Below are 23,702 nucleotides of genomic sequence, written 5' to 3'. Positions count from 1 at the left end.
TGTCACTGTTATGGGGGTACTGGGGATGTCACTGTTATGGGAGCACTACGGATGTTACTGTTCAGCTCCATTCACAAGTCTACAATTCCGTTCCGCATTCTGCGGAACGGAATTGTGGACCCGTTAATTTATATGGAGCCGCACGATGTGCTGCCCGGATCCGGAAATGCAGCCCCGCACTTCCGGGACCGCAATTCCGATCCCGAAAAAAATAAAACATGTACTTTGCGAAACGCCCATTGTCAGTGTCCGTGATCCGTAAAACACACACTGTGTGAATGGAGCCTAGGGAGCACTGCGGATGTCACTGTCATGGGGTTACTGTGGATGTCACTGTTATGGGGGTACTGGGGATGTCACTGTTATGGGAGCACTTCGGATGTCACTGTTATGGGAGCACTTTGGTTGTGACTGATATAGAGGCACTATGGATATCACTGTCATGGGGGTGCTATGGATGTCACTGTCATGGGGGTGCTATGGATGTCACTGTTATGGGAGCACTATGAATGTAATTGTTACGGGGGCACTGTGAATGACACTTATGGGGGTGCTGCGGATGTCACTGTTATGAGAGCACTGTGGAGGTCATTGTTATGGTGGTGCTGTGAATGTCACTGTTATGGAAGCACTATGAATGTCACTGTTATGGGGGCACTGTGAATGACACTTATGGGGTTGCTGTGGATGTCACTGTTATAGGGGCACTGTTAGTGTCACAGCTATGGAAGCACTGTGGATCTCACTGTTATGGGAGAACTGTGGATGTCACTATTATGGGAGCACTGTGCATCTGTTATGGGGACACTGCATGTCACTGTTATGGTGGCACTGTGAATGAAACTTATGGGGTCGCTGTGGATGTCACTGTTATGCAAGCACTTTGGATGTTACTGTTATAAGGACACTGTGCATATCACTGCTATGGAAGCACTGTGGATGTCACTGTTATGGGGGCGCTGTGAATGTCACTGTTATGGGAGAACTGTGGATGTCACTGCTATGGAAGCACTGTGGATGTCACTGCTATGGGGGCGCTGTGAATGTCACTGTTATGGGAGAACTGTGGATGTCACTGCTATGGGAGCACTGTGGATGTCACTGTTATAGCGGAGCTGTGGTTGTCACTGTCATGGGGCTACTGTGGATGTCACTGTTATGGGGGTACTGGGGATGTCACTGTTATGGGAGCACTACGGATGTTACTGTTCAGCTCCATTCACAAGTCTACAATTCCGTTCCGCATTCTGCGGAACGGAATTGTGGACCCGTTAATTTATATGGAGCCGCACGATGTGCTGCCCGGATCCGGAAATGCAGCCCCGCACTTCCGGGATCGCAATTCCGATCCCGAAAAAAATAAAACATGTCCTTTGCGAAACGCCCATTGTCAGTGTCCGTGATCCGTAAAACACACACTGTGTGAATGGAACCTAGGGAGCACTGCGGATGTCACTGTCATGGGGTTACTGTGGATGTCACTGTTATGGGGGTACTGGGGATGTCACTGTTATGGGAGCACTTCGGATGTCACTGTTATGGGAGCACTTTGGTTGTGACTGATATAGAGGCACTATGGATATCACTGTCATGGGGGTGCTATGGATGTCACTGTCATGGGGGTGCTATGGATGTCACTGTTATGGGAGCACTATGAATGTAATTGTTACGGGGGCACTGTGAATGACACTTATGGGGGTGCTGCGGATGTCACTGTTATGAGAGCACTGTGGAGGTCATTGTTATGGTGGTGCTGTGAATGTCACTGTTATGGAAGCACTATGAATGTCACTGTTATGGGGGCACTGTGAATGACACTTATGGGGTTGCTGTGGATGTCACTGTTATAGGGGCACTGTTAGTGTCACAGCTATGGAAGCACTGTGGATCTCACTGTTATGGGAGAACTGTGGATGTCACTATTATGGGAGCACTGTGCATCTGTTATGGGGACACTGCATGTCACTGTTATGGTGGCACTGTGAATGAAACTTATGGGGTCGCTGTGGATGTCACTGTTATGCAAGCACTTTGGATGTTACTGTTATAAGGACACTGTGCATATCACTGCTATGGAAGCACTGTGGATGTCACTGTTATGGGGGCGCTGTGAATGTCACTGTTATGGGAGAACTGTGGATGTCACTGCTATGGAAGCACTGTGGATGTCACTGCTATGGAAGCACTGTGGATGTCACTGCTATGGGGGCGCTGTGAATGTCACTGTTATGGGAGAACTGTGGATGTCACTGCTATGGGAGCACTGTGGATGTCACTGTTATAGAGGCACTGTGGATGTCACTGTTATAGGGGAGCTGTGGTTGTCACTGTCATGGGGCTACTGTGGATGTCACTGTTATGGGGGTACTGGGGATGTCACTGTTATGGGAGCACTACGGATGTTACTGTTCAGCTCCATTCACAAGTCTACAATTCCGTTCCGCATTCTGCGGAACGGAATTGTGGACCCGTTAATTTATATGGAGCCGCACGATGTGCTGCCCGGATCCGGAAATGCAGCCCCGCACTTCCGGGATCGCAATTCCGATCCCGAAAAAAATAAAACATGTCCTTTGCGAAACGCCCATTGTCAGTGTCCGTGATCCGTAAAACACACACTGTGTGAATGGAACCTAGGGAGCACTGCGGATGTCACTGTCATGGGGTTACTGTGGATGTCACTGTTATGGGGGTACTGGGGATGTCACTGTTATGGGAGCACTTCGGATGTCACTGTTATGGGAGCACTTTGGTTGTGACTGATATAGAGGCACTATGGATATCACTGTCATGGGGGTGCTATGGATGTCACTGTCATGGGGGTGCTATGGATGTCACTGTTATGGGAGCACTATGAATGTAATTGTTACGGGGGCACTGTGAATGACACTTATGGGGGTGCTGCGGATGTCACTGTTATGAGAGCACTGTGGATGTCACTGTTATAGGGGCACTGTTAGTGTCACAGCTATGGAAGCACTGTGGATCTCACTGTTATGGGAGAACTGTGGATGTCACTATTATGGGAGCACTGTGCATCTGTTATGGGGACACTGCATGTCACTGTTATGGTGGCACTGTGAATGAAACTTATGGGGTCGCTGTGGATGTCACTGTTATGCAAGCACTTTGGATGTTACTGTTATAAGGACACTGTGCATATCACTGCTATGGAAGCACTGTGGATGTCACTGTTATGGGGGCGCTGTGAATGTCACTGTTATGGGAGAACTGTGGATGTCACTGCTATGGAAGCACTGTGGATGTCACTGCTATGGGGGCGCTGTGAATGTCACTGTTATGGGAGAACTGTGGATGTCACTGCTAAGGAAGCACTGTGCATGTCACTGTTATGGGGACAGTGTGAATGACACTTGTGGGGTCGCTGTGGACATCACTGTTACAAGGGCACTGTGCATATCACTGCTATGGAAGCACTGTGGATGTCACTGTTACGGGGCACTGTGGATGTCACTGTTATAGAGGCACTGTACATGGTACTGTTATGGGGGCATTGTGGATATATTTTAAGTCAAAACATTTTTAACCACACAAACAAAATAAATAAATACAATTTCTGCTGGTCTCTTATAACTGTAGATGTTTAGTTCTGTAGAGCAAGAAAGCAATTCTTTAGTGTTTCGCCAGTAACACACCACTGGATCCAGCAGCATTCCCGAGCATGTAGGCGCTTCCCCTTCCTCCTCGCTGAATCCTCCCTCACAGCGCACCGCCTCTCAGAAAATGGTCACATGGAAATGACGACAGGCTTTTGTAACGGGCATGCGCTGTAAAATACCGGAATTTACTGTTTAAAATGGCTGCTGCAATGGATGTGGATACACCGAGCGGAGCCAATAACAGCGCTGGAAAGAAGCGGTTTGAGGTGAAGAAGGTGAGCGACACTTTCTAGAAAGTAGGCTCCTTGGTGGGAATAATTCCGTTGGTTTTCCTCTTCTGGTGTTTCTGCTGCTAAGCACATGCTCCACCTCATTGCGGAGTGAGGATGGCGCTTGTGTCCCGGCATGCGGCCAGAGCAGCATGGCTGCGACCGTAATGCGTTTCCTGTCATGTGCCTCGAGGAAGGTACAGGTCAATGGAGTGTCTTACCTGTGGGAAGGCCAACACCTTGAAGGCGCTGTCTAGCTGGGAGACGAAACGTGGCTGACTAGTTCTGAATGACACCTAAAGCTGGCATTACCGACAGCAGTTTCCTAAACAATAGGTAGTTTATGGTAGAGACTAGAATGGGGAGGCCGAAAGGCGGTCCCCTCCCCCCTCTGGGGAGTCCGAAAGGAGCTAGTTCTCCCTCTGGGGGCGGCGGATGGGGAGTCCGAAGGGAGCTAGTTCTCCCTCTGGGGGCGGCGGATGGGGAGGCCGAAGGGAGCTAGTTCTCCCTCTGGGGGCGGCGGATGGGGAGGCCGAAGGGAGCTAGTTCTCCCTCTGGGGGCGGCGGATGGGGAGGCCGAAGGGAGCTAGTTCTCCCTCTGGGGGCGGCGGATGGGGAGGCCGAAGGGAGCTAGTTCTCCCTCTGGGGGCGGCGGATGGGGAGGCCGAAGGGAGCTAGTTCTCCCTCTGGGGGCGGCGGATGGGGAGGCCGAAGGGAGCTAGTTCTCCCTCTGGGGGCGGCGGATGGGGAGGCCGAAGGGAGCTAGTTCTCCCTCTGGGGGCGGCGGATGGGGAGGCCGAAGGGAGCTAGTTCTCCCTCTGGGGGCGGCGGATGGGGAGGCCGAAGGGAGCTAGTTCTCCCTCTGGGGGCGGCGGATGGGGAGGCCGAAGGGCGCTAGTTCTCCCTCTGGGGGCGGCGGATGGGGAGGCCGAAGGGCGCTAGTTCTCCCTCTGGGGGCGGCGGATGGGGAGGCCGAAGGGCGCTAGTTCTCCCTCTGGGGGCGGCGGATGGGGAGGCCGAAGGGCGCTAGTTCTCCCTCTGGGGGCGGCGGATGGGGAGGCCGAAGGGCGCTAGTTCTCCCTCTGGGGGCGGCGGATGGGGCGGCCGAAGGGCGCTAGTTCTCCCTCTGGGGGCGGCCGAAGGGCGCTAGTTCTCCCTCTGGGGGCGGCCGAAGGGCGCTAGTTCTCCCTCTGGGGGCGGCCGAAGGGCGCTAGTTCTCCCTCTGGGGGCGGCCGAAGGGCGCTAGTTCTCCCTCTGGGGGCGGCCGAAGGGCGCTAGTTCTCCCTCTGGGGGCGGCCGAAGGGCGCTAGTTCTCCCTCTGGGGGCGGCCGAAGGGCGCTAGTTCTCCCTCTGGGGTTGGTGGTCGTGTGTGTGTGTGTTTTTATTTTCATGCGAAGGCACGGAGAAAAACCCCACAGAAGCGCTCCGTAGTGCTTCCGTGGGGGTTCCATGCCTCCATGCCACACTGGACCTTTCAGATTGCGGACCATTCATGTGAATAAGCCAAATCTGTGCAAAAGGTGGCCCTACAAAGTATTGACTCAGGGGGGCTGAATACAACTGCACTCCACTTTCAAGGTTTTGATTTATAAAATATTTTGAAATCCCATTGAAAAAATCATTTTCTTTTCACTTCACACATACAGTACAGACCAAAAGTTTGGACACGCCTTCTCATTCAAAGAGTTTTCTTTATTTTCATGACTGAAAATTGTAGATTCACACTGAAGGCATCAAAACTATGAATTACACATGTGGAATTATATACATAACAAAAAAGTGTGAAACAACTGAAAATATGTCATATTCTAGGTTCTTCAAAGTAGCCACCTTTTGCTTTGATTACTGCTTTGCACACTCTTGGCATTCTCTTGATGAGCTTCAAAAGGTAGTCACCGGAAATGGTCCTCCAACAGCCTTGAAGGAGTTCCCAGAGATGCTTGGCACTTGTTGGCCCTTTTGCCTTCACTCTGCGGTCCAGCTCACCCCAAACCATCTTGATTGGGTTCAGGTCCGGTGACTGTGGAGGCCAGGTCATCTGGCGCAGCACCCCATCACTCCCCTTCATGGTCAAATAGCCCTTACACAGCCTGGAGGTGTGTTTGGGGTCATTGCCCTGTTGAAAAATAAATGATGGTCCAACTAAACGCAAACCAGATGGAATAGCATGCCGCTGCAAGATGCTGTAGTAGCCATGCTGGTTCAGTATGCCTTCAATTTTGAATAAATCCCCAACAGTGTCACCAGCAAAGCACCCCCACACCATCATACCTCCTCCTTCATGCTTCATGTTCATCCGTTCACCTTTTCTGCGTCGCACTAAGACACGGTGGTTGGAACCAAAGATCTCAAATTTGGACTCATCAGACCAAAGCACAGATTTCCACTGGTCTAATGTCCATTCCTTGTGTTCTTTAACCCAAACAAGTCTCTTCTGCTTGTTGCCTGTTCTTAGCAGTGGTTTCCTAGCAGATATTCTACCATGAAGGCCTGATTCACACAGTCTCCTCTTAACAGTTGTTCTAGAGATGTGTCTGCTGCTAGAACTCTGTGTGGCATTGACCTGGTCTCTAATCTGAGCTGCTGTTAACCTGCGATTTCTGAGGCTGGTGACTCGGATGAACTTATCCTCCGCAGCAGAGGTGACTCTTGGTCTTCCTTTCCTGGGGCAGTCCGCATGTGAGCCAGTTTATTTGTAGCGCTTGATGGTTTTTGTGACTGCACTTGGACACTTTCAAAGTTTTCCCAACTTTTCGGACTGACTGACCTTCATTTCTTAAAGTAATGATGGCCACTCGTTTTTCTTTACTTAGCTGCTTTTTTCTTGCCATAATGCAAATTCTAACAGTATTCAGTAGGACTATCAGCTGTGTATCCACCTGACTTCTCCACAACGCAACTGATGGTCCCAACCCCATTTCTAAGGCAAGAAATCCCACTTATTAAACCTGACAGGGCACACCTGTGAAGTGAAAACCATTTCAGGTGACTACCTCTTGAAGCTCATCAAGAGAATGCCAAGAGCGTACAAAGCAGTAATCAAAGCAAAAGGTGGCTACTTTGAAGAACCTAGAATATGACATATTTTCAGTTGTTTCATACTTTTTTGTTATGTATATAATTCCATATGTGTTAATTCATAGTTCTGATGCCTTCAGTGTGAATCTACAATTTTCATAGTCATGAAAATAAAGAAAACTCTTTGAATGAGAAGGTGTGTCCAAACTTTTGGTCTGTACTTGCTACTTTGTGTTGCTCTATCACAGTGGTGCCCAACCATTTTCTGTCTGAGGGCCGCACTAGACATAGTATAAATTTTGCGTGCCAGAACCAGGAGGCTTTGCCATTTGCCAGAAAGAAATGCAAACACTGTGAAGGGGGCACATGTGAGCATTACTGCTGTGAAGGGGCCACTCTCTCTACTGTCAGCCACAGCGCAGACCACCGCTACCAGTGTCACAATTCCAACTAAGACCAATGAACACCACTCATGTCCTGGCTTTCCCAAACAACAAGGAGGGGTTCCCTTCTTACCCCTTAACGCCATGTACTGCCGGCCCCCTGCCACAAAACTAAAGGTACCAGCGCCAGTAAAACTCGCAGGGGGCAGCCCTCCTGAAACCACACAGACCACTGCTGCCTGTGCCCACCATTAAGAGTCAGCCCTTCCTTTTTCTGTACAGTCCGGTCACAAGGACCAGCACAGCGCACGAATACAGACACAGCACTTTCCCAACATAGAGATTTGTGAGCCCTCCACAGCACAGTAGGAGCACATCAATGCACTTACAAACTACCCACGGGAACGACAGCGGTGAGAGACACGCACACAACACTGTACAGTCACAGAGCTTATTACACTTACATTCCTTCCCCGATTTGTCTCGAGGTTCAGAATGGTACTGCAGCCGCCCAGCTCTGCCTCCAGTCACCGTTCTGTGGTCACCCGCCACCTTGCGCGCTGCACTGTCCTCCTGACACATCGTCAAGACATAGTGAACGCATATCTGCACTATGACCTGACACTGCGTGACGTCAGGACGATGGTGCAGAGCGCAGAGAAGACAGGAGTTATGGAGCGGCGCCCCTACAAGAGGGGTAAGTATTAACCGCTTGCCGCCGCACTAACGCCGAAAGGCGTCATCGCGGCGGCTCTCCCAGGTCACACTAACGCCAATAGGCGTCATCTCGCGTGAGCCGAGATTTCCTGTGAGCACGCGCTCACAGGAACGGAAGGTAAGCGAGTGGATCTCCAGCCTGCCAGCAGCGATCGCTCGCTGGCAGGCTGGAGATGTGATTTTTTTAACCCCTAACAGGTATATTAGACGCTGTTTTGATAACAGCGTCTAATATACCTGCTACCTGGTCCTCTGGTGGTCCCTTTTGTTAGGATCGACCACCAGAGGACTCAGGCAGCTCACTAAAGTAGCACCAAACACCACTACACTACACTACACCCCCCCCTGTCACTTATTAACCCTTTATAAACCACTGATCAGCCCATATAGACTCCCTGATCACCCCCCTGTAAGGCTCCATTCAGAGGTCCGTATGATTTTTACGGATACATGGATCGGATCCGCAAAACGCATACGGACGTCTGAATGGAGCCTTACAGGGGGGTGATCAATGACAAGGGGGTGATCACCCCATATACACTCCCTGATCACCCCCTGTCATTGATCACCCCCCTGTAAGGCTCCATTCAGACGTCCGTATGATTTTTTACGGATCCACGGATACATGGATCGGATCCGCAAAACACATGCGGACGTCTGAATGGAGCCTTACAGGGGGGTGATCAATGACAGAGGGGTGATCACCCATATAGACTCCCTGATCACCTCCGTCATTGATCACCCCCCTGTAAGGCTCCATTCAGACGTCCGCATGTGTTTTGCGGATCCGATCCATGTATCCGTGGATCCGTAAAAAATCATACGGACGTCTGAATGGAGCCTTACAGGGGGGTGATCAATGACAGGGGTGTGATCAATGACAGGGGGGTGATCACCCTATATAGATTCCCTGATCACCCCCCTGTCATTGATCACCCCCTGTAAGGCACCATTTAGACATTTTTTTGGGGCCCAAGTTAGCGGAAAGTTTTTGTTTGTTTTTGTTTTTTCTTACTAAGTCTCATATTCCACTAACTTGTGTCAAAAAATAAAATCTCACATGAACTCACCATACCCCTCACGGAATCCAAATGCGTAAATTTTTTTAGACATTTATATTCCAGACTTCTTCTGACGCTGTAGGGCCCCTAAAATGCCAGGGCAGTATAAGTACCCCACATGTGACCCCCATTCCGGAACGAAGACACCCCAAGGTATTCCATGAGGGGCATATTGAGTCCATGAAAGATTGAAATTTTTGTCCCAAGTTAGCGGAAAGGGAGACTTTGTGAGAAAATACAAAAAAAAATCAATTTCCGCTAACTTGTGCCAAAAAAAAAACAATTCTATGAACTCGCCAGGCCCCTCATTGAATACCTTAGGGTGTCTTCTTTCCAAAATGGGGTCACATGTGGGGTATTTATACTGCCCTGGCATGTTAGGGACCCGAAAGTGTGAGAAGAAGTCTGGGATCCAAATGTCTAAAAATGCCCTCCTAAAAGGAATTTGGGCCCCTTTGCGCATCTAGACTGCAAAAAAGTGTCACACATCTGGTATCGCCGTACTCAGGAGAAGTTGGGGAATGTGTTTTGGGGTGTCATTTTACATATACCCATGCTGGGTGAGATAAATATCTTGGTCAAATGCCAACTTTGTATTAAAAAAAATGGGAAAAATTGTCTTTTGCAGAGATATTTCTCTTACCCAGCATGGGTATATGTAAAATGACACCCCAAAACACATTCCCCAACTTCTCCTGAGTACGGCGATACCAGATGTGTGTCACTTTTTTGCCGCCTAGGTGGGCAAAGGGACACACATTCCAAAGAGCACCTTTCGGATTTCACAGGCCATTTTTTACACATTTTGATTTCAAACTACTAACCACACATTAGGGCCCCTAGAATGCCAGGGCAGTATAACTACCCCACAAGTGACCCCATTTTGGAAAGAAGACACCCCAAGGTATTTCGTGATGGGCATAGTGAGTTCATGGAAGTTTTTATTTTTTGTCACAAGTTAGTGGAATATGAGACTTTGTAAGAAAAAAAATAAAATAATAATAAATCATAATTTTCCGCTAACTTGTGATAAAAAGTTCTATGAACTCACTATGCCCATGAGCGAATACCTTAGGGTGTCTACTTTCCGAAATGGGGTCATTTGTGGGGGTTTTCTACTGTCTGGGCATTGTAGAACCTCAGGAAACATGACAGGTGCTCAGAAAGTCAGAGCTGCTTCAAAAAGCGGAAATTCAAATTTTTGTACCATAGTTTGTAAACGCTATAACTTTTACCCAAACATTTTTTTTTTAATCAGACATGTAGAACAATAAATTTAGCGAAAAATTTATATATGGATGTCGTTTTTTTTGCAAAATTTTACAACAAAGTGAAAAATGTCATTTTTTTGCAAAAAAATCGTTAAATTTCGATTAATAACAAAAAAAGTAAAAATGTCAGCAGCAATGAAATACCACCAAATGAAAGCTCTATTAGTGAGAAGATAAGGAGGTAAAATTAATTTGGGTGGTAAGTTGCATGACCGAGCAATAAACCGCTAAAGTTGTGGAGTGCCGATTTGTAAAAAAGGACCTGGTCACTAGGGGGGTATAAACCTGTGGTCCTTAAGTGGTTAAAGAGCTGCTGGTGACTAGGAGCAGAGATGTTGGCACTGGGGGAGCTGAGGGCATGCTGGCATCAGAGGGGGTGATGGCATTGAGGGGGCTGATGGCACGGGGTCTTGTATTTTATAAAGGAAAAACTTTTTTTTTTCTTATTAGAGTACTCGATTTATCGATTACTTGATTACTAAAATAATCGATAGCTGCAGCACTAGTGTAATGTGAAAAAGTTCAAGGGGTATGAATTCTTTGCCAAGGCACTGTATAATGCTCCTCCAGTAGAGCTCTCTTCACAAATACCCTCTGCACATATACTGTCCCAACTCCCCTGTAATGTCCATTAAAATAAAATACAAATTTCCCTTCCACTGCCTGTGATGCAGGCATCTTCCGGTGTGCAGTCCTGGCTGCCTGTGTCATGGCACAGGCGATCGTGAATGTTGTCATTGCTAGGCATGATCATGTCCTGATATTGCCTGGTACCTGGCACAGGAGCTCGCAGTGATGTAACTGCAACCATCCCGCACTGTAATACTGCCTCATAGGCTTTGGGCCTAGTGCCTTTCAGCCTATGATGCTGAAGGACTGGGCACAGGAACCAATGGTTCCTGTCCCCGTCATTCAACTGCAAAGCCTCCTGCTGGGATTGAAATAGTCACTTTTCCCCTCACCCACGACAGCACCACGAGAGAGATAGGATCTGCCCCCAAAGACAGGAAACCTGAAGTACAAAAAGGCAGAGACTCCCCTTCAACTTCAGTATGGTTTCTTGTCTTTGGAGGGGAAGCCTGTAGTACATTTTTCTCGCCCCGTGGTTGCCCTTAGTTACCTGTGGTCCCCGATCTTGACACGCGGCACAGTGGTGCGCCATAGAGCCAGCAGAGGCGTGATAGCCTGAGCGCTGACGGGCATGATGCTTCCGTGCTATTAAAAGTCACTAGCAAGCATCGCGGGCGCGTCTGGGAAAAAGAAGTTAAGCATGAAGATGATAACTTGGCCCGGGGGGAGGAGCACTTGCTACGCTCTATTATGAAGGAAGCTATAATCCAGAATGAGGCCTGGAGCGCACGTATGCGTCATGACTTTTCACGTGACGTCGGGGGAGGTGCAGATAAGAGCACAGAACTTGGAAGTGAGCTGCCAGTAGTTGATTCCACTGAATTAAGTGTTTGCAGCAGCATTCCTGACAGAGCGGGACCGTTTTGAATTAGGAGCACGGTAATCATCTGGCAGCCACTATGGAGGAAGAAAGGAAGGACACAGCTGAATATCTAGTGTCCACTCCGGCCTTGGTACCTATTGGGGGGTGAGAGGCCTATGGCCATGTATACTTAATATTTTTTTTAATGGCATTGTGTGTATGTATATATATATTTTATTACTGTTTTCTAGGGAAAGCCTAAAAGACTAAATGTGCTATATGTAGATGTTCCCTGGCTTCTGATTATATATTTAAAAAAACCTGCATTGATAAAACGGTGGCGCAGGAGTCTCCTTCATTTTATGAATGTCTTCAGTCACTGGTCAAATACGAAATTGACTCGTCCCTGGCTTCGAGAAAAATCAGTACATCTAAGGAGCAGAGGCCTAGGAAAACGCAGGCTTTAAGTAATGTTGTTTCCTCAGATTCAGAATAGGGGGAAAATTTCCAATCCTTGGAGAATCTTTATTCGCACGACTCGTCTTACTCTTCTGTAAATGAAGGGAAGGAGATGGTAAGGCCCTTTTTTTTCCAATTGAGGCTGTAGATCGTTTATTAAGTGGTTAAATCAACTATGGGAATAGAAGATTCTAAGGAACCAAAATCGGTGCAGGTTATAATGTTCGGCGGCCTTGAAACAAAACATCTAAGATCTTTCCTGGTTCATAAAAATGTGTTGGCATTGATTAAAGGGGAATGGAAAATGCCTAACAAGGGTTTATATTTCAAGAAATCTTTCACCCCCTTTAATTATTTATTTTTTGTTCCGTATACCGAACCATTCATTTCAATGGTTCCGCAAAAAAAAAAATGGAATGTACTCCGTATGCATTCCATTTCCGTTCCGTTGATAGAACATGTCCTATTATTGCCTGCAAATCACGTTCTGTGGCTCCATTCAACTCAATAGGTCCACAAAAAAACTGAACACATAGGAATGCATTTCTGTATCGATTCCGTTTTTGCGGAACCATCTATTGAAAATTTTATGCCCAGTTCAATTTTTTTCCATGTAAATACTGTATATGCCATCCGGAAAAACAGAACGGAAACAAAAAAATGAACAACGGATCCGTGAAAAAACGGACCGCTAAACACTGAAAAAGCCATGCGGTTGTGTGCAAGAGGCCTAAGTCAGGGACTAAAACTGGAATTCCGCTCTCTCCCTCCGAGATTTGTAATAACAAAATCCACCTGGATAGAAAAGAAATCTATAGTAGGGCTACAGCTAACGATTATTTGAATAATCGATTAGTTGTCGATAATTTCGACGATTAATCGGGAAAAAAATGACAAAAAAAGGGGTTTATATGATTTTACTTTAAAAATTATGTTCAAAGGCCATATTAAAACAAATTTAGGAGTTACATAATTTTGCATTACAATGTAAAAAAAACAAGTTATGCGGATCTGTGGATAGCACTTAAATCAGCTCTGATCTTTATTACCCTACAAATACAATGAAGCTCCAGTAACAGGCAGAGCAGGCGGCGGCATAACGTCGCTCACTCACGTGACGTGCCTGCTCCGCCCACTTTATGAATGATGCAGGCAGAGCAGGCGCGTCATGTGAGTAAGTGACGTAACGCCGCCGCCCGCTCTGCCTGTTACCAGAGCTTTATTGTAAGTTAGTAAAGATGCGCTGATTTAAAGTTGAAGTAAAAGTTACTGCTGGTTAAGCACCCTGACCTCCTGCCCCACATAGCAACGAATCAGCCAACAACGAATCCCGTTATCTAATATCAATAACTTTGATTAATCGTTGCAGCCCTAATCTATAGTATCAGGAGTTCTATCCCTAAAAGAGAAAAATGTATCGATACCAGTACCAAAGTGTCAGGAAAGAAAAGGTTTTTACTCTCCTTTTTCTAGTCAAAAAACCAGACTGGTCTTACAGAACCATTATAAATTTGAAAAAGCGAAATCGGTTCTTGCTGGTAAAGAGATTAATGCGCTGTCTGCTCGGCGGCCGACGCTCCTCCTACTGGTAAGTGACAGGTCTGTGCGATGTGCCGCACAGACCTGTCACTTACCAGTAGGAGGAGAGCCGGCTGCCGAGCAGACAGCGTATGTAAGTATAAGCTAAGTAACCATGGCAGCCAGGACTGCAGTAGCGTCCTGGCTGCCATGGTAACCGATCCCTGTACCATACTTCTTAGCGATTAAACTGGGACTCCGATCGGAAATGCCACTCCGCTGCCACCAATTATTGGGGGGGGGGGGGGGGTGGATTTGTTAGTTTGTGGCCACTGCCACCAATGCTTTTAATACTGAGGAGGGAGAGGGAGGGGCGGCCGCACTGGCCATCGATGCTTTTAATACTGGGGAGGGAGGGGGGTCTGCCTCCTGCTGCCTGGCAGCACCCGATCAGGGGGCTGAGATCCGCACAATTAACCCCTCAGGTGCGACACCTGAGGGGTTAATTGTGCGGATCTCAGATCAGCCCCCTGTAAGAAATCGGGTGCTGCCAGGCAGCAGGGGGCAGTTATGTACACAGTTCTTTGTATATTCTAACTTGACGCGTCCCCATCACCATGGGAACGCCTCTGTGTTAGAATATACTGTCGGATCTGAGTTTTTACGATCGTGAAAACTCAGATCTGAAAAAGCTGTTATGCAGACGGATCCGCACTGAACGGATACCATCGTTTGCATTTATAGGTGAACCAGACGGATCCACCACCACTAAGCGCAGGTGTGAAAGTAGCCCAAAAAAAACTTCCTTTGCTTCTCTGACATTTCCACATCTTTTTCCAGCACCAAATCTACTGCAGCAATCCCTTTTTCAATTGGGATTACTGTATATTGTGATGTCACGTCGACAGTTGCCAAAAGAATATCGCCTTTTAAAAACTCAAAACTTTCCAGGTGCTTAATAGTGTCCACTGTCTTTCAAGTACAATGGGGCCCTTGCCACATATTTTTGTAGATAAGTCAATGTATTCTGATACACGATTGGTGATGGAATTGATACCGGAGACAATCGGTCTTCCGGGGGGATTTGTAATACTTATTTGTAATACTGAATTTTCGGGAGATAGTATATAACGGGAATAACTGGATATTTAATATTCATGTTCTTTTCCCTCACTAAGAAGCATGCTGAGATCTCTCTAAAAGTCAGCGGTCGTCGGGTCTTCTTTATTTATATATATATATATATATATATATATATATATATATATATATATATATATATATATATATATATATATATATATATATATATTTACACACACCTCAGTTACTGAGATTTTCACGCACAACCATTTCTAGGGTTTACAAAGAATGGTGTGAAAAATGGTGCGAAAATGCATTGCTGATGCTAGAGGTCAGAGGAGAATGGGCCGACTGATTCAAGCTGATAGAAGAGCAACGTTGACTGAAATAACCACTCGTTACAACCGAGGTATGCAGCAAAGCATTTGTGAAGCCACAGCACGCACAACCTTGAGGTGGATGGGCTACAACAGCAGAAGACCCCACCGGGTACCACTTATCTCCACTACAAATGGGGAAAAAGAGGCTACAATTTGCACGAGCTCACCAAAATTGGACTGTTGAAGACTGGAAAAAATGTTGCCTGGTCTGATGAGTCTCGATTTCTGTTGAGACATTCAAATGGTAGAGTCCGAATTTGGCGTAAACAGAATGAGAACATGTATCCATCATGCCTTGTTACCACTGTGCAGGCTGGTGGTGGTGGTGTAATGGTGTGGGGGAGGTTTTCACACTTTAGGCCCCTTAGTGCCAATTGGCCATCGTTTAAATGCCACTGGCTACCTGAGCAGTTCTGAAGGCAAAAGGGGGTCCAACACCGTATTAGTATGGTGTTGCTAATAATTCTTTAGGTGAGTGTGTGTGTGTAATATATATTATATTTTTTATTTTTATTTTTTCATTCCAAAGGGTGAGGTTATTGATGGTAAGTGTGTGTCACTGAGGCTGCTGCTCTGTGATGTAAATCCCGGAGGTAAATGGCAACCAGTGATGTTAGATTGCTGAGTTTGTGGTAGCTGGAATTTGGGTCCGGGATTTAGGAGTGACTGAAGAGTTTGGGTGGGAAGGTCACTCCCATACTCCATCTCCTGTGTTACCACCTCACCCATCTGAAAGCTAATTTAAAAGACTCACTGTCAGTGTGTGGTTGGTGTTGGTCTGCAGAGGACTTAGGAGCATTCATCTCCACAGTGTTCCTGAGAAGGGGAAAAGACAAGATTCTGCACAAAGGTGACTCCTGTATTTTTGCCTGTTTAAAAATTGAACAGTTATATGACACATGAGGGCTGAAGATAAGTGCTTTATGTGACTGAACTTTGATGGGCTGAAGCCAAGCCATCCTGTTGGAACAAATTTGAGTTGTGTTTTTCTTCCAATAAAACCCTTATGTTGCATCCAATCCTGCCGACTGCCTACCATTTGTACAGCTAACCTCCACTAAATAAATAAATAAATAAATATATATATATATAGATGTGAAAAATGGCGGCACTGACTGCTATACAGGAAAAGTAGGGTGCACGTTCCAGGGGAATCGACTCCTTACCCCAATCAATGGATCCAGAAAAAGGACGGCACTCCAGTCTTGAAAAGGTAAAAGTGGTTTTAATCAACCTTGCGGTACCGCAAGGTTGATTAAAACCACTTTTACCTTTTCAAGACTGGAGTGCCGTCCTTTTTCTGGATATATATATATATATATATATAATTTATAAATATTCCGTCGTCCTGTAGCATACTTTGCATTGTCTCCTCATACTTTTCTTTTGTCCAAAATAACAATCCCCCCCCCCCCCCCCCTTTATCTGCTGGTTTCATATTAAAACATTTTTTTTATTGGCTTCTAAAGACTTTAAACCCTGTTTTTCCCCATAGGTGATATTAATAAATTTTGGATTTGTCAATCTTTTCCAGCTCTCGCAATAACACTATTTTGAATGCACTCATTATTTTTCATTTGAGGGGAAAAAAACTTGACTTTTCTCTTAAATTAGCGTGTATAATATCATTTTATTTTGTCTCTACTTCTTCCTGCTTCTGGTTTGTTATCATATATTTGGCGATATTCAGTTTCCTGATGTATCGCTGAACATCTAAAAATATTTCAAATTTGTTGTTTTTTTTTTTCGATGGTGCATATTTTAACCCTTATTTCAACACTGCTTGTTTCCTTTTCCTCTGCACCCTTTTTCTAGAGAGCTGGTTATATGTTCTCTTGTCTGCTTCTCCTCCCTCTGAATGACTTTGATGTTCTGATGGGGGGATTTTTTTTGCTGTATATCTTCAATGTTACGGTACTTTCACACTAGCGGTTTTCTTTTCTGGCATAGAGTTCCCATCACAGGGGCTCTATACCGGAAAAGAACTGGTGCATTCTCAATGGAAAGTAATCCATTCAGGATGCATCAGGATGTCTTCAGTTCAGTCAATTTGACTGATCAGACAAAAGATAAAACCGCAGCATGCTACGGTTTTATCTCCGGCGAAAAAAACTGAAGACTTGTTGGATCTGGCATTTTTCCCCATAGGAATGTATTAGTGCCGGATCCGGTATTCAAAATGCCGGATCCGTCCTTCCAGTCTGCGCATGTGCAGACCAGTGAAAATGTGTAAAAAGATACAAGACGGATCCGTCTGTCCGCATGACAAGCGGAGAGATGGATCCGTTCTTGCAATGCATTTGTGAGATGGATCCGCGTCCGGATGCGTCTCACAAATGCTTTCAGTCACATCCAGATTGGCGGATCCGGCAGGCAGTTCCGACGACGGAACTACTATTTTCCCCTCATCTCTGGGATTGCTATATGGTTGTTGCCGATAATAGTTATTCACATGGTACCTAGATTGTTCATACCTGTATCTCTTATATGGGCTTCTATAATTATTCCCATTATAACCTCTCTGTGGATAGGGGTTTCTATATCTCTGTTAGTTGCCTTTTCTGTATTTTAAATTTGGTCTGTATTGCCTCCTTTAAATAGTGGTGGTTTTCTTCATAAACACTATTTTATTTTTATTTTGAGTATCTCTCTTTATTATGGCTTAGGCTACTTTTACACTTGCGTTTGGTGCGGATCCGTCTGGTATCTGCACAGACGGATCCGCACCTATAATGCAAACGCTTGCATCCGTTCAGAACGGATCCGTCTGCATAACAGCTTTGTCAGATCTGAGTTTTCACATAGTGAAAACTCATATCCGACAGTATATTCGAACACAGAGGCGTTCCCATGGTGATGGGGACGCTTCAAGTTAGAATATACTAAGAACTGTGTACATGACTGTTGCCTGGCAGCACCCGATCTCTCTCTTAGAGGGGGCTGTGATCAGCACAATTAACCCCCTCAGGTGCCGCCAGCAGGGGGCAGTCATGTACACAGTTCTTAGTATATAATAACTTGAAGCGTCTCAATCACCATGGGAACGCCTCTGTGTTAGAATATACTGTCGGATCTGAGTTTTCACAATCTAACTCAAATCTGATGGTATATTCTAACATAGAGGCGTTCCCATGGTGATGGGGACGCTTCAAGTTAAAATATACCATCGGATTGGAGAAAAGTCTGATCCGATGGTATATTAATAGGGACTCCTGACTTTCAATGTAAAGTCAGATGGGGACAGATCCGTTTGCAATTGCACCATATTGTGTCAACGTCAAAAGTAGCCTTACTTTTCCATCACCAGTAGATCCCTCTCTATGAGCCACGACTGCATCTCTCCCTCGGCAGAAAGGAATTGAAAGACCGCCTTTTAAAATGTATAATGATGTATTGTTGTCTGCATGTCCCTTGCAAGAAATCAAAGAGCACGTTCACACATTCCTAAAAAAAAAAAATTACAGAAAAACCTGCTGCCCTAGGGTGTTTTTATTTTTAATTGTAAAGGGTGAAATCTGTGGGGGAGATCCGCAGCATAAACTGACAAACTGCAGAGTTCACATGCGCATTGCAGGGCATTTTACACTGCAGTTTTCTTATGGTGTGTGTATGAGATTTATTAACATCTTATCCGCTTTGCTAAGACTGTACGATTTTTACTACATGAAAATCTGACCGCGAATCCTCAACATTTCAGCCAGGAGCCTGTATGATGATGTTGCCTAGGCTCCTCTGCAGAGCTCTATACAAGTGCTTAAAAGCCCATTTGCCTATATAGCAGCTAACTGTATATGGCCATGGTGTTTACATGAATAGTTTTTTTTTTCTTTTCCTAATATATCTAGAAATCAAAAGTGTAATGTCTTTTCTCTTCTTACATGCTCAGTGGAATGCGGTTGCCCTGTGGGCCTGGGACATTGTAGTTGACAACTGTGCGATCTGCAGGAACCACATCATGGACTTGTGTAAGTGTATATATATAAAAAAAAAAAAAAAAAAAAGTTAAGCCCTAATAATCAAAGATGCATTTTGTTACACAATGAATGTAAAGGAGGGAGGGGGGGGGGGGGGGATTGTAGGGGTCTTCTAGATTTTAGTGTTGATGGCCTTTTCCTTGGTAGGTCCTCAATATGGGATTGGCAGGGTCCAACTCCAAGCTGTTTCAGGAGGCCTCTGCGATTCTGTGAGCAGTTAGGCCTCCTCGAAACATACCTAGTGCAGGGCCATATATTGTACAGCGACTGTGCTTGGTCCCATGACTGAGCTGCACCTAGGCCATTTGACTGATGGACGTGACGCCAGTGGCCTAGGAAAAGGCCGCAGTTGATTGCCCAGGATGCTGGAAGTCACAGTGACCCCTGTTGATTATTAGATCATTAAAAGGAGATTTGTCATCTGTCCTTTTTTGTTAACCGCTCCCTGACATATGATGTCATAGCGGCAGGTGACTTGCCGCATTTTGACCTACTATTACGTCATGGTGATCGGGCAGGTGCCCGCCCGATCACTGCAGAGGTCCGGCAGTCACTGATAGCCGGGTCCCTGCTGTGTCCTCCAGCATCGCTGTATTAGCTGATGCTGGCGGATTAACCCCTTCTATGCCGCAGTCAGCGCTGACTGCGGCATAGAAAGTATTTGCGGCTGGTGAGGGAGCCCATCGGGTCCCCGCTCTGCTGTGGTGGGGACCTGATGGTTGAGAAGGCAGCCTGATGCCTTGCAGAGGCTTCCCAATTCCTTGCACTGCATCAGGACCTGCCTTTTATGGAAGCAGATGAGATCCAGCCCCAGGCTTGGTCTCCTAGGCAACCTGTTAGTGTATTACTCGGTGTAATACACTAACAGGCAATGCATTACAATACAGATGTATTGTAATACATTGCAGGGGGGATCAGACCCTCAAAAAATGAAGTCCCACAGTAGGACAGAAATAAAGTAAAATAAATTAAATAAAAGGTGTTTTAATAAAAATAAAAAAAAGTTTCAAGTAAAAAAACAAAACAAAAACACCCAGCCATAAAAAAGGCGTATGCCCCCCAAAGTCAAATGTCAGCTCATCCTGTATTAAAAAAATGGGACTCTCAGACTATGAACACACACACACATTTTTTGGGGGTTACAAAAAAATGCTTTTATTGTGTTAGACTTAAATGAATAAGGAAGTATACATATTGGGTATTGCTGTGTCCGTAATAACCTGCTCTATAAAAATAGCACATGGCCTACCCTCACAAGCTGTTGGGGATATAAAGCAAATGGCTTTATATAAAAGAAAGGATCAAAGAAAAAATTTCAAAGGCAGTTGATCCTCGAGGTGGACATATATAACACCTTAAAGAGTTTGATTGGTTATTTACTTATATTGTGCAATCAGTAAAACAAGGTACAAGCGTCTATGCAAAACTATAAATGATTTATTATACAATAATTTAAAATGCAATCAAAGATTAATCAATGGGAATGGCACCACACAAATACCAGCGTATACACAGTACCTCTCAGACAGAAGAATATAATACAATCCGCCTTGACCACAATTTTTAGATATGAAAACTCAAGGTTTATAAAAGATACAAACTCTTGCTCTGCATCCAACTATGGCAAATCTCAAATGGCGTAGCAATATAAATTATCAAGCCTGGTATTGACTATGGAATGAAATTATTCCTATCAAAGTTAACTCTGAAATCAATATTTAGGTATTTTACTCAGTAATATGCATTGTTACTGAATAGTGACAATATTGATGTAGCACTTTTAACAAATATACATCCGCCAAAACCGGGAAGTTTACTAAATGTCAGGCTGATTAATTTATATAAATACTACATAAAATAAAGTTATACATTACCGAGAATACAGATGATGTGCAGGGACTAAGGGAAGCCAGCTCTAAGGTTCGATCTGATCATTAGGATCTGTCTCCTGGGTTTTCTTTGTTTCTTTTTTTTTTTTTTTTTTTTTTTTTTCTTCTTGCTGTTGGTCCCTTTCTGTGTGTGTGGGGTTTATGATCACAAACTTATCAGTTAGACACACCTTCCTAGCTTAGAATTTCCAATCATTGTTGGCTAGGCGTGTATATATGATAAGGACTGTTACGTCTTTTGTATTGCCCAAAATGTACTTTGGCTGTTGGTGTAAAGTTACTCATTTACCCCTAGGTGACCCTATTATCTAAGCTATTAGTATCATTCTATTAAGGGTTAAATATCCAAGTATGACTTTATCTCACATTCTATACAAATGACCTCTGGAACCTAAATCGAAGCTAGAGGGATTAATTCTGGCACTTCTACCAATCAAGCACAGACTTTTAGGCGGCCTTTGAATGTTTCTCACATGGTTAAATTTATGTTACAGATAATAAAATGATCAGCTTGTTTTCTCAGAGATATCTGTGCCTCCTCTGCTACACCAACAGGTGATTGATGGTTAGTTAAAATACTACATCTTTACGGATGCTCATTAAGAAAGTGTATTTTGTTATCATATAATAGGAATATATGCGTTCCTATTTAGAAATATATATATATATATTATAATTAGTGGTAATGTGAACAGTGCTGGAAGGTGTGTTGTCCCACTTCAGGTACCTTAGATGGATGAGACAGAGAAAATCCAGAGAGTGGCAGTAGTGTCAGCAAAGCATAGTTTTCTGAGAAATTTTTGTATACATTTTCTGGGCTGGACTTTACTTGGACTGGTGGCTAGGCTTGGTAGAGGGAGTTGCCAGTCCACACCCTTCCAGTATGGATTTTCCTTTCTATCTGAGGTGATCGCAGGTGAGGCCTGCTGTAATCAGGTTGGCATAAAGCGCCTCAGAGTAGGTCAGTCTGAGAAGGGAGAAGTGTCTGTGATACTGGAGCAGAGGCTCTGTATGTGGTCTGTCAGGAGGACTGAGGGGCCACAAGGCTATGCGAAGCCTGATCTCTCCCCTGTGTGGACTGATGCTTGAGTGGAACCTGCTAAGACTTGGAGCCTGAGACCCTGACTATAAGCAGTACTTAGAGGTGAGTCAGGGAAACCTATATGTTTAGATAGAGCCCAGACAGGCAGGAGTTTATTTTGTACAACTGTTTGTTTACGCGGGTGTGCCGCAATAAATCACAGTTTTGGCCCTTAAATAATGGCGCCTGTGAAGAAATCTGTGTGTGACCCCCTTACAATATATTAAAACGATACATATGTCTTATTGATTTTCTTATACAAAACGAAGGTTGATTATAAGCGTATATAGATATCACGATTTTCTGCTTCATTAATAAATGCCAAACTGTAAAGGTAATTAGCACTAGCTGCGTCTAGAGTCTACCCTTATCTCCTGTCATAAATCTATAAGGAGACAAGAAGGCCTCTTTTCAGACTGGTACGTCCATGAGAAGAAATGATCTGAACTGTCCTTCCCATGACCCTATCTCTGCCATCTTCAAAATACATACATATAGGGCTGCAGTAAACAAATATTTTAGTAATCGAGTATTCTATCGATTATATTTCTCGATTCATCGGGTAATCTAATAAAAGCCTACTTAAAATAACGTACGTAATTAGGCATGTATAAAGTTATTGGTTTAGAGGGGTTAATGGAAGCACCTTGGCATTAGGCATGTATAAAGTTATTGGTTTGGAGGGGTTAATGAAAGCACCTTGGAGGTGCCTTCATTAACCCCTCTCTAAACCAATAACTTTATACATGCCAAGGTGGTGCCTGCAGCCTCCATTAACCACTCTCTCTCCATCTGCCTTTCATTTCAATATCAATTTACAGTGACTCAGTGCCCCCGATTCCCCCCTGGCGTGCCTCAAGTGCTGTTAACTTAAATTACCTAATGGCACTAGTGAGGAGGAGGCAGCCGCGGACACATGGGGTCCGAGACCGTCTTCATCCCAGCACGCACTGGGACCTTAAGTGACGTCAGACACACATTGTTAGCCGGCGCGATGATGATGTATGAGAGCAACTGCACATTACGCAAAGTCCTGCCTCTCTGGTCTCCGGAGGACACGGAAGCGGTGAGTGAGACGCTTAATTTCACTCCCGCTCCGTGATCATGTGATGTAACGATTACTCGATGCAGGGAAAAAATTTTTTACTCTATTTAATCGAGTTATTCGAATAATCGTTTCAGCCCTACATACATATAACAATATGGCCTCTTAGATTCACACTGAAGGCATCAAAACTATGATTTAACACATGTGGAATTATATACATAACAAAAAAGTGTGAAACAACTGAAAATATGTCATATTCTAGGTTCTTCAAAGTAGGCACCTTTTTGCTTTGATTACTGCTTTGCACACTCTTGATGAGCTTCAAGAGGTAGTCACCTGAAATGGTCTTCCAACAGTTTTAAAGGAATTCCCAGAGATGCTTAGCACTTGTTGGCCCTTTTGCCTTCACTCTACGGTCTAGCTCACCCCAAACCATCTCGATTGGGTTCAGGTCCGGTGACTGTGGAGGCCAGGTCATCTGGCGCAGCACCCCATCACT

General features: G+C 45.1%; 1 protein-coding gene across 2 annotated transcripts in view; it reads left to right on the top strand.

The window, feature by feature from the left end:
• The first annotated feature begins 3,746 nt into the window (after positions 1–3,746).
• Positions 3,747–23,702, top strand: part of RBX1 (ring-box 1) — a 69,950-nt gene continuing 49,994 nt past the window's right edge. For both annotated transcript variants that reach the window (XM_044301592.1, XM_044301593.1), the window contains exons 1-2: positions 3,747–3,895; positions 19,098–19,176. In XM_044301592.1, the coding sequence (XP_044157527.1) occupies positions 3,818–3,895; positions 19,098–19,176 (157 nt within the window). In that variant the 5' untranslated portion in view covers positions 3,747–3,817. The remainder of the gene's footprint in view (positions 3,896–19,097; positions 19,177–23,702) is intronic.

Source organism: Bufo gargarizans, chromosome 7 (assembly GCF_014858855.1).
Source record: "Bufo gargarizans isolate SCDJY-AF-19 chromosome 7, ASM1485885v1, whole genome shotgun sequence".
In the NCBI taxonomy this organism is placed as follows: Eukaryota; Metazoa; Chordata; class Amphibia; order Anura; family Bufonidae; genus Bufo; species Bufo gargarizans.
Note: the sequence above shows the minus strand (reverse complement) of the source record. Positions and strands in the feature narration are given on the sequence as shown.